This window comes from Trichosurus vulpecula, chromosome 2 (assembly GCF_011100635.1).
Source record: "Trichosurus vulpecula isolate mTriVul1 chromosome 2, mTriVul1.pri, whole genome shotgun sequence".
NCBI classification, from domain to species: Eukaryota; Metazoa; Chordata; class Mammalia; order Diprotodontia; family Phalangeridae; genus Trichosurus; species Trichosurus vulpecula.
The window spans coordinates 397,957,962-397,970,436 of NC_050574.1; the positions used below are offsets into that span (position 1 = coordinate 397,957,962).

At 37.3% G+C, this 12,475-nt stretch overlaps 1 protein-coding gene across 1 annotated transcript in view; it reads left to right on the forward strand.

Annotated features, from left to right (window-relative positions):
- Positions 1 to 12,475, forward strand: part of IL3RA (interleukin 3 receptor subunit alpha) — a 67,106-nt gene that overhangs the window by 42,586 nt on the left and 12,045 nt on the right. The window contains exons 8-9 of the mRNA XM_036746635.1: positions 2,313 to 2,342; positions 6,341 to 6,467. Coding sequence (XP_036602530.1) covers positions 2,313 to 2,342; positions 6,341 to 6,467 — 157 coding nt within the window. The remainder of the gene's footprint in view (positions 1 to 2,312; positions 2,343 to 6,340; positions 6,468 to 12,475) is intronic.

Sequence of the window (12,475 nt, forward strand, 5' to 3'; positions counted from 1 at the left end):
AGTCCAAGATAAAAAAAAAAATCTCACCTTCTACATGAAAGTTCTCAATTCCCCTTAATGCTAGTGCCTTCCATCTATTGATTTTCTCCAGTTTATCCTGAATATATCTTTTTTGTACACAGTTGTTTTCACGTAGTCTCTCCCATTAGAATGTGAGTTCCTCGAGAGCAGAGACTGTCTTTTACTTTTCTTGATCTGCCCAGCCATTAGCACAGAACCTGGCAAAGAGATGGTGTTTAACAAAGGCTTGTTGACTAATTAACTGATTTCATTGGCCAAAGGAACTCCCAGATGAGGAAAGGCCATTTACTAACACAGATTAACACCTTCTCTGAAATTTTTAGTTTTAGAGAATTGCTTACTTTTATTTATTTTTCCTTTTGAATAAGATACATACTTCTGTAATAATAATAGCTTTAATGTTTGCAGAGCTTTTTATTTCTATTAGCTTGTTGCTTCTCACACTTTTATAAATACAAACCCTTGAGGTCATGGATTTCATTGTGGTCCCTTCTTCTTCCAAGTTATCTTCTATGAATGACTGGGCTTCTCCACATACTCTTCTTCCTCTGCTGTAACTATAAATCTGGGTGGCATCTGACTTGGTGGATATATACTGGCACCATTCTTCTTTCTCTTCCCCTCTTGGCTAAAGACATAAATAGTATGATTGTCAAATTTTTAGATGACATGACATGATCATGTTGGATAACAGAGGAAGAATTGAAAAACATTTCATAGGTTAAAATTGTGTGCTGAATCTAATAAGATGAAATTGAATAAGGATCAGTGTAACATTCTGCTTTTGGGTTCAGATTCTCAACCGCAGAATTATATAGGATATGGGAAGTATATCTAATAACAGTTCATGTGAGGGGGAAAAAACTGAAGGCTTAGTAGACAGCAAGCTCAATGAAAAGGCAACATGAACGAAAAACAAAACAAAAAAATGCCAACAGATTCAATCTTAGGCTACATTAATAGAGGCATAGTTTCCAGAATGATTCACTATCAAATCACATCTAGAGTAATGTGTTCAAAATTACAAGCCTCTTTTAGGAAGGAATCTGATAAACCTAATTATCCAGAGGATATTGACTAGAATAGAGAACGGGATGCTAGCAGAACATGAGACAGAAAGATTGGCTGAAGAAACTGGACACACAAAACACGAAGAAAATTCAAGGGCAGTGTGTGAGCTGCCTTCTTGGATTTCCTAGATTGATAATAATATTTAGAGCTAGAAGAACACTGTCAAGAGGAAGAAAGTTTTGACTTGTTCTGTTTGATCCAAGAGGCCCCAAGTACAAAGATAAAATAAGTAGAAATCCCTGCTGAAGAAAACAACTGACTCTTGCATTTTAGCCAAATCAGTCATTACATTTTTTTTTAATTGATGTACCAACATACTGCCGGGAAGGAAGCTGGATGGCAGAGTGGATAGAACACTGGCCCTGGAGTCAGTTCAAATCTTGTCTCAGACATTAGCTGTATGTGTGACCTTGGGCAAGTCACTTAACCCTGTTTGGCTTAGTTTCCTTATCCATGAAATGAGCTGGAGAAGGAAATGGTAACCTACTTCAATATCTTTGCCAAGAAAACCCCAAATGGAGTCACAAAGAGTAGGACACAACTAATCAACAATAATTCTACTTAGAAAGAGAAATAGATATCAGAAAATTGATAGAGTTCTTCCTGCTGATCAGTCAGAAAAATCCATCCTTCCAGGCAATTTCCAACTCACATTTTATGTTACTCTTGAAAGAAAGGATGGAGAAATTCCTCAAATTCCACAAAAAGTAAAAATACATAAGTAAGTTTAGATCTGAAAATATTTTTCCTTTGTTTTGTCTTTTTTTCTGAATCTTTGCTCCTCCGAATTAATTTTTATTAGTTTGTCTAGCACTATAAAGTATTCCTTCTATCAGTTCAATTGGTATAGCACTGATTCTATAAATTACTGTCGTGTTTATTATATTGGCATGACCCCGTCAAAACTTGTGTATGGCTTCTTGACTCCAAGTTCACTGCTCCCTATACTATTGTATAATTCTCTGTAGAAGTGATCTGGAAAAGAATGGGGAAAGATAGCATAGTTAAATCATTTTAATTCACTTTGGGACTGGCTACAATCTTCCACAGGACGTCATAGCTTCAGAATTTTTTCCCGAACAGCCTACCACATTTTCTCATTTTGCGTTAGAGATTGTAATTCCTTTGCTGGAAATAAGGGAAGAAATCAGAAAGGCCATTTCCCAAGGAGATTAAAATTCAAGACACTTATTTGTTTTTGTTTTTTGTTGTTTTTACAGATTGCTGACAAAAATGCTGTAGAGCAAGAGGTGAGTATTACTTTGTCTAAACATCACTAAAATTTTTACTCCAAAAGCAAATATTATGCTGGATAACAACAAATCTTTCATGGCTGTTTCATTTCTATTGATAAAACCAAATTAGTTGAATTTATTTAGTATTATTAGTTAGAAAGTTGGGTCAAAATAAAATCAGGCTCTTCTGGATAGCTGCAGCTGGGTAGATGGAAAACTGCCCTGGAGGGACATTTTTCCCCCAGGATAACATAGTAAATCAAAGGCCTAAAGAGAGGCTAGACCTCCATCACTATGCTTGGACTAACTGAACTCTTATCTACCTTTTTTTTATGGTTACTGGGTAACTACAGTGAATAAGTCCTCATCAGGTACAATATCTATGCTGTCTGATGAGTGTGTTGTTCATAACTGTTGATGATATTGACATATCATTTAAAAATCCTGACTTTACTGTAGGGAAGCCCTCCATTATCTTATGAATGAACGTTACAGCCTTAGAATTGCCTAAAAGGTTAGTCAAACTGCCCAGGGTCATACAGCCAGTAGGCAAACAGAGGTAGGGCTTAAACCCAGGTCTTCTGATTACAATTCTGATCTACTATTCCATTCATTCACTTTCCATTTACCCTTAGAAAAGTGAAAGGTAACTTTGGATCGAAGCATAGTATCTTCATCTGCTTTAATACAATCCAAAAGTGTAATAGTAAATAAAAAATAGCACCTCATGTTTTCCTAGCTGGTAAGCAGTTCACTAGAAATTACTTTAGGCACTTTCAAAATGTACATCAACACAAATTAACCTCCAGGGCATGACTTACAGAATTGAAACAATAGTGGTGGACTCTTCTAGGACTCTTCAAGCAAGAAGAAAATCAAGCCCAAAGTCAATGTTAGGTTCATCTAAGGGAGAGATTCATTATTGAAGCTCCAAACTGCCATTATTGTAAGGCCTTCTAAACTTGGCTTAGGTCCTATGAGCCTAACAATTAATAATACTTATAAGAGACTTCCATGAACTAATTTCCTTTAGTAAAACCATAAGTGAGAAATTAATTATAAAAATATTTATTCTATTTGATACTTAAATGGAGAATAAAAATTAAAATTAATTTTTAAAGAAGTTAATTGTCCCTTTATCTTGCCCTTGAATCTTCTAGAGGTCATCTTTATGCTTACTAACTGCTCATAAGGGAATTTTACATCCAGTCCTGGTTTCTGGTATACTCAGTGGAGGCTGATAGATATTTAACAGCTGGCTCCCTGGAGGTGGGGAAGGGAATTTATACACATGACACACTTTTCACTTTAAATTTAATCTGAATAAATAAGAGAGAGAGATGATAATGGAGGGTTAAAATGAGTCATTTTAATTACCTTAAGTTTAAAAGCTTTTGCACAAACAAAATCAATGCAGCCAAAATTAGAAGGAAAGCAGGAAATGGGGGGGGAGGACGATTCACAGGAAGTTTCTCTGATAGAGGTCTCATTTCTTAAATATATGGGGAACTGAGCCAAATTTATAAAAATTAGAGCCATTCCCAAGTTGAGAAATGGTCAAAGGATATAAAAAAGCAGGTTTTTAAATTTAATTTTTTTGTTACATTTTAAATTCCAAACCATCTCCCTCCCTTCAACCTCACCTCATCCTAGAGAAGACCACCATTTCACACACACACACACACACACACACGCACACACATACACATATGTATGTATAGTATGTACTTATATTTATCAGTTCTTTATCTGGAGGTGAATACCATCTTCTTTCATAGATCCTTTGTTGTTTATTTGAGTATTTACAATACTCAGAATGACTTAATTGCTCACAGTTATTGTTCGAACAAATATTGCTGTTATGGTATACAACATTCTATTGGTTATGCTCATTTCACTCTTGTTATTTCATACAAATCTTTCCATGTTTTTTCTGAAATCAACCTGCTCATCATTTCTTGGGTTTTTTTTTTATTTGTTTGTTTTGGCAGGGCAATTGGGGTTAAGTGACTTGCCCAAGGTCACACAGCTAGTACATGTCAAGTGTCTGAGGCCAGTTTTGAACTCAGGTCCTCTTGATTCCAGGGCCGGTGCTCTACTCAGTGTACCACCTAGCTGCCCCTGCTCATCATTTCTTACAGCACAGCAGTATTCCACCACAATCATATACCACAAAATTGTTTGACTATTACCCAATTGATGATGATCTCCCCAGTGTCCGATTCTTTGCCACCACAAAGGAGCTGCTATAAATATTTTATAACATGTAGGTTCTTTTTATTTTTCCCTGATCACCTTGGGTAACAGAACTAAGAGTAGTATTGCCAAACCACTAAGCACTAACTTCTTGAATGTAACTGTCAACTTAACCACATTCTTCTTGTGCAACAAGCTTTTTTTTTCTTGTAAACATATCTTGCCTTTGATATAATCTTTGAATTAAGCCACTAACTTCATCATTGTTTTTCCTTCTTTACTTTGTTTTTATCTCTCCCACCCTCAAAGAACTGAGAACTCTACCTTTGACTGAATGTGTTCCTTTATAATGGGAGTTCATGAAATTCCTGAATTTGTCTTAGCAGGTATACTCCTAGATATTTTATGCTGCCTACACTTATTTTAAATGAGGTATCTCTTACTATCTCTTCTTGCAAGGTTTTGTTGGTGATATATAGAAATGCTGATGATTTATATGGGTTTATTTCATATCCTACTACTTTGCTAAAATTATTAATTGTTTCAACTAGCTTTTTAGTTGAATCTCTAGGACTTTCCAAGTATATCATCATATCATCTGCAAAAAGAGATAGTTTTATTACCCATTCTGATTCCCTCAATTTCTTTTCTTTCTCTCCTTGCTATTATTAACATTTCTAATACAGTATTGAATAATACTGGTGATAATGGGCATCCTTGTTTTATTCCTGATCTTTTTGGGAAGGCTTCTAGCTTATCCCCATTACAAAGAATGCTTACTGATGGTTTTAGTTAGATACTTCTGAAGAGGCAGTTTTCAGAAGAAGAAATCAAAGCTATTAACAGTCACATTAAGATGCTCTAAATTACTATTTACTAGAGAAATGAAAATTAAAACAACTCTGAAGTGCCATCTCATACCTATCAGACTAGCTAACACGAAAGAAAAGTAAAATGACAAATGCTGGGCGGGGATGTGGAAAAATAGGTACACTGATGCTCTGTTGGTGGAGCTTTAGACTAGTCCAGTCATTCTGGAGAACAATTTGGAACTATGCCCAAAGGGTGATAAAACTATGCAAAATTGAGATATCTATCAATTGAGGAATGGCTAAACAAATTGTCATATATGATTGTGATGGAATACTATTGTGGTATAAGAAATTATGAAGGCGATGGTTTCAGAAAAACTGGGAAGACTTACATGAGCTGATACAAAGCTAAATCAATATTGTGAAGATAATCAACTGTGAAAAACTTGGCTACTCTGATCAATACAATGATCCATGACAATTCCAAAGGACTCCTGATGGAAAATGCTATCCATCTCCAGAGAGAGAACTGATGAGCTCTGAATGCAGATTAAAGCATATTTTTTCACTTTATTTTCCTTGCTTTTTATTTGTTTGTTTTTTGCAACATGGGTATGACTTCATATGTATCGTGGGTATCTTATTTCTTACCTTCTCAATGGATGGGAGAGGGACTGGAGAAAGGGAGAAAATAAAATAAATTTAATCTGCATTTTTGACATTTTATCCATCACCTTTTTAAGCCTAGGCAAGCAATAAAGGAAAGAATCAGGTCTTGCCTTTTATAATTTTCTGATTTCTGAAATGTAAATGCTCACACTGAAAATTTAACAATTGGTTCTTAGCAAACAAATTAGAGCTGGCTCCAGCACACCCCTGAACCATATGCTCCTCCTTCTAGAATCACAGGGCTCTTTATCTGTCTGTTTCTAGCATCTAGAACATGCATGTATTGTTGTCAATGAGTATGTGAACAAATATTTCTAAAATTATTCTGTTTTCAAGGTCCTTGTTGATATAACAAAAACAAATTTCAACCACAGAATTAGTGAAGGAAAATTTACTGTGAAAATAAGAACAAAAAGGCCATATCATGGAAATTGGAGTGAATGGAGTAAGCCCCAAGAATTTGGTAAGTGTGCTACTCTTTAGTTCTAACACACATGTTGGGAAGGGGAAATTAGATGGAAATGTCTCCCAGAGAGCTGTCTGTGGCCACTTTGGCTCCATGGGGAGGGGCATATGAAGCATGTGTCACTTCACTATGCAGCCAAAGTTCTCAAGCCCAGCTCCATGGAAAGTGTTCTAATCTACGCCCTCATACAGTGTTGGAGAAGCATAAGGGATTATGGATTAAAGTGCTAGCCATGGAGTTGGGAATACCTGAGTTCAAATCCCTCTTTCTGCACTTATTAGCTGTGTGATCACAGGCAAGTCAGTCTCTCAGAGCCTCAGACAAGTCTTTAAGACAATCAATTACAGAAATGATCTTCAAAGATTTAGAGCTGAAAGGAACTTTAGAAAGGACTCTACATGCAAGGAAACTACTAATTAGGCCTTGCGTGTTGCTTAGTTTGGAAAACACAAATGTAATTCCTAATGTTCTATACTGAAAAATAAAATAAAACAAAAAAAAATACCAAGATGAAAACCCCAGATCTAAGGAAAGAGTTCTGAGATGGCCAAATAGATTTTTTTAAGAAATGATAATATATCTCCCAAGTTTTAAAAGAGAGGTAACCCAGAGTGCAAGCTCCCTCTAGTACAAGCATCTCATTTTTATAGTTGACAAAACTAACGACTAGAAGTAAAGTGACTTGCCTAAGGTCAAACATAAGTAGTAAGTAGGATGAGAATTTGAACTCAGGACTTTTGACTCCAAATGCAATGTGTTTCCGTTGCACCATGTTTCAAAATTGCCTACTGTTCTTCTAGGCACTAACTTCTTGAATGTAACTCTGTCAACTTAACCACATTCTTCTTGTGCTACAGGATTTTTTTCTTGTAAATATACCTCCACTTTGATATAATCTTTGGATTAAGTCCCTGATTGTTTTACTGTTTTTTCTTCTTTATTTTGTTCTTATTTCTCCCATCCTCAAAGAACTGGAAACTCTACCTGTGAATGCTTCTGTTCCTTTGTAACGGGGCCCAGTGCATGCACACAGTGCCTCAGATAGCATTTCTCTGTGGAAGATGCTAGAGAAGAATTGGCATTTCTCTTCATGGAGGAAACTGGGGAAGAGATAGCATTTCTCTGCATGAAGGACATTAGAGAGCTACTTCCAGGAGAATGGTGACAATGGGCAATAGAAGTGCCTTTGAGAGACAGACTGTAGAGCTTGGATAGACATTCTATAATGGATTCAGGTCAGCTAACCACATGTTGAAGAAGAGATACTGATTGGCTGCAGTGGCATTGAAAAAGACCCATCAGCTTCAGCTATGGGCAAGTCCTAGACACTATGAGTCTCTTAAGGTAGTCTAAGATCTTTTAGCTTTTTTTTTTTTTGCTGCCATATCACGTTGTTATCTCAAATGTTAATGAATCTATTATTCCATGATATGGATGTTCCCTCCAAAGACAGAGATCATCAAGACTCATCTACCCATCTTAACCACCCTATTCAGCTCTTATCCATATCTTCCCAAAAGCTAATATGATAGGCTCTACCCAATGTGTGTGGGGCCTTCTTTGCCTTCTCTTGACATCTAGTAGAGCCTAGTGGTTTATTCAACAGCTAATTCTTGCTCTTCCCACATTGACCAGCCCGTCTTCTTTTTTGATTATACATTTTTTAATAACATCCTTTACTCTGGTTTTCTGTTATAGTCCCTATGCATTATGAGTTGCAGCCTTCTCACATCCACTGTCCACCTCCTCACTGCCTTCTGAGCATTAGTCAGTTTTAATTTTTTAGTGACTAGTATTCCATAGCACCCAGCCAGCCAAACCAGACCAGTAGGATATTGGTATTCAAAAGACGGGCTACATTTCTAGGGAAAGTTTGGCATCATTAAATGAGTTTTGTAGTTTCCCATAAGTAATTCAATTTGCTCCTGACCTGATTCTTCAGTAATCAAGGGCTCAGGATAAGTATTTGCCAAAAGACTATCATTAAAAACATTGCAGCTTATGTACCAACATACTCTGTGTGTGTGTGTGTGTGTGTGTGTGTGTGTGTGTGTGTGTGTGTGTATGATCTTTCATCCTCAGCCACATAATGATGAAGGGTCCCAGCTTCCTATAGGATGTTCTTACCATTTCAATAGGAGTTTTCCTAGGAGACTCTATGGCAAGGCATTTCACCTTAATATGTATGTCTCTTTATCTGTAAAATGAGAAGAGCTAAAAATCTCAAGAAATTCAAAGATATCCTTATATAGTATTATTATTATTTTTGTTTTTCAAAAATCTGGGACAATTTACTTTTTGTCTGGTGTAGTTTTCATCTATGATTTCTTGAAGTATATCTCTGAAAGAAAAAAGAACAGGCTTTAAAAAAAAAAGCCTATTGTAGGGGTAGCTGAGTTCAAATCCAGCCTCAGATACTTGCTAGCTGTGTGATCCTGGGCAAGTCACTTAACCCTGAATACCAGCAAATAAATCCCATTGTCTTAAAATCCAGTTACTGGACTAAGCCTTTAAATCCAAATCACTCTGGCTTTCACTGAAAGGCCAATAGTAGGCCCAAGCCTCTGCGATTCATTGTTTTTGGTGTTTAGGATGAGTGTAAAGAGCAATAGTTTTCTGTTCTAGAAAGTTGGAGGGTCTTACCCTCCCAGGTGGATATTTTTGTGATGGTATATTAAGCCATCTTTGGTCTCAAGGCATTGAATGGGAGTTACCTCAGACCAAGGACACCTTAATTTAGAAAGGCCAAGATCATTCACTGTATTCAGGGCCATCTCTGGTCATCTTGACTTTTGTCTTGCCACTGAACTTCAATGACTCTGGATGAAAGAGTAAGGTTGATGACTTTGTGCTGCTCTGTCACATTTAAATCTGACTTATGAGCAAGTCAAGACATCACGTTCATGATGTTGTTGGTCCTCTTCAAGAACAAGTGATGAAGGGGCAGCTAGGTGGACACACTTACAAGCTGTGTAACCTTGGGCAAGTCACTCAACCCCAACTGCCCTGCCTTGCCCCCTCAAAAAAAAAAAAACCAAACAAACAAATGATGAAGAACAACAACTCTCACTCTCCATGACTTCATCACCTCCTGATGGGTTCAAGTATCGTATCTATAAAAATGACTCCTAATTCTACATCTATAGATCTCCTGCCTCTCCTAACCTACATCTCCACGTCTCTAACTTCCTGCTGGATATCTCTTCCTGATATGTGACAGAAATCTCAAAATCAGTATATTTAAAAGAGGACTCATTATTTTCTCCTCAAATCCCACCCTTCTTCCTACCCTCCCTGTCTCTGTCCAGGGCAACACCATCCTTCCATCCAGCTAGGTTCACAATCTCAGAGCCATCTCTCTGTCCTTATATTCACTCAGTTGTCAAGTCATGCTCCAATGCCCCTTGCCTCTATCCTCTGCTCTCTACTCACTCATATCACAACTAGTTTAGTTCAGGCCTCCACAACAGTCTAAACTCCATCACAAATCTCACCTGGAGTGTTACAGTAGCCTCCAAATTGGTGTCGTTGCCACTAATTTCTCCTCTCTCCAGTTCATCTTCTGTATAGCTATCAGTCAAATTTCCTAAAGCTCAGATCTGACCAGGCCAAGCTTCGCTGACTCTACCTTGCCAGGGACACAAAATACCCCTCTGGCACTTAAAATCCTTCATAATCTAGTTCCGTCTTGCCTTTGTAGTTATTTCACATTGCTCACTCTCACCTACTCCATGGTCCAGGCCAACTCCTCTACTTGCTGTGCAGCGGGCTTTTGCATAGGATGTCCTTGCCTGGAATGATTTTCCTTCTCATTCTTAGCATGCCTGAATACATTTGAACCTCAGCTCAATTCCCACCTCCTAATCAAGGCCTTTCCTTATCTTCCCATTTGTTGGATTCTCTCGCTACCCCTAACCTGAATTACTTTGTATTGATTTGTGTGTATGTGTGCTGCATTTCCCTAGCAAAGTATAAGTTCATGGAGGAAAGAAATTGCTTTCATTTCCTTTGTAGTCCTTAGTACATGTTCGGTAGAGAAGATTAGCGGATAGAATGAAGCATGAAGACAGTGGATTCAAGTCCCACCTTTAACATATACTGGTTGTGTATAGGCAAAGATTAACTGTTTAGTGCTCTAGACCAGGGCTATCTTAGGGCCGCATTAAAATAAAATAATTATTCGAGGGCCGCACCCAAAATAAAAAATACAGGACACTAATATAATAGTTAATTTGTAGTCTTACCTTAATTAGGTTTAGCAAGCGCTATGAAAACTCATGGTACTTTTAAAAGTCTTTATTGAAACAATAGGCAATATATTTTGATTTGCCCTTTTAGTGAGAGCTCTGCAGTAGCTGGGCTTCATTTACTGAAGCATTTATGTCAATTCCTATGCTTGGAGGTGGGCTGCATAAAATCACACTGTGTACTGCATGCCTACTTTGGACAGTCCTGTGGACAACTCTCTAAGGCTCTGAGTTGTAGAGAAGGTGCTGATCTGTGTTGGTAGGAATTTTCTCATCTAGAGAATTCCCTAGGCCAATGAAATGATAGGTCCAGGATAAAACCCTATCCCCATTGCCTAGTACGGTGCCTGGCACATATTAGGCATTTAATGAATGTCTATTGAATTAAACTTATCAATCCTGATAATAAATGACCAAAGAACCGCAGCAACTCTGTCATTGCTATTAACTCTAAAAAAAAACAAAAAAAAAAGCAGAGAGGTCACATAGATTGTTAAAACTATAGGTAACTCTAAAAAAAAAAAAGTAAAATAAAACAAAATAAAACCAAAGAGCTAACAGTAGTTATAAGTAAAATGCTTTCTTTATTCCATTGAAGGAGGGAAATTAGAGACATGTACCAAGGTCCCCTCTAGTAGGAGACCCACTTTAGTGTGGGCAGATCTCAATACTTAAACCAGTGGCTATGCAGTGAGCTATAGCCCTGACAATGAGGGGTAATAGGAACAACAGGACAAGTTTGATTCATAGCAGGACTTCATGACCGGAACATGGGTACTGCAGGTTCTTATCTAAGCTCTGAGAGCACCTGGTGCTGGTGTTAAACAATTCTGGGATTTTGTTGTGGCTGAGCCCATCCAGAGGGTGAGTGTAAAATACTGTTTTTATGCCAAGATCAGGGCACAGCTTGCTTGCTGGACCTTAGCTCTCCCTAATAGTAAAAAAAAAAAAAGATTAAAAAGAGAGGGGTGGTATTGGCATGGAGATCCTGACAAACTCAATTGGCGTGGCAAAGCAAGGGTGTATACATGGGCATTTATTAACAACGATGTGATTGTGGCAAAGGTTTTAAATTCATGTGTAGGTTTTTAGACAGATCTGGCTATGGAGAGGAAGACAATTTCTTTCCCTGCTTTCCTCAGTGTATCCCATCAATTTCACATTTATAAAAACCCTACTGTACACCATTTTAAAGATGGGCACGCATTTGATAAAAATGGACCACTAAGCAGAATTAGAAAGACAGTGGTTTATTCTTAGTAAATAGATGTAAGCTATTTTGGTAAACCCCCATGCTCTTTGAGGTCAGGGCTTGTTCTTGTCTTTCTATTTCCAGCACCTACCTAAATCAGGGAGTTTGATGTTTGAGAGAAAATAGATAAGAATATTTACAAAGGCAGGGTCCAAAAAGCAAATTAATGGAGCACAGATAAAACTCAGAAGTGCTGGGAGAAGATAAAGAAAATTGACAATCATACAATATGTGATTCTTTCATCCACTAATTCCTTCAACAAACATTTGTTGAGGGCTTACTATTTACAGAACACCGGGCTGAGTTATGGGAGAAATCTAAAATTTAGGTAAGATGTGATCCTTGCTATCACGTAGCTTAGAAAAGGACACAAATAATAACTACAACGTACAATAGAATGTTAAAAATGCATTAGGGGGGAAAAGTGTATTAGAGAGGTAGAGAAACAAAGTGCTGCATGATACTTTAAGGAGAAAGGTTTTATTGACAGAGGATCAGTGAAAGT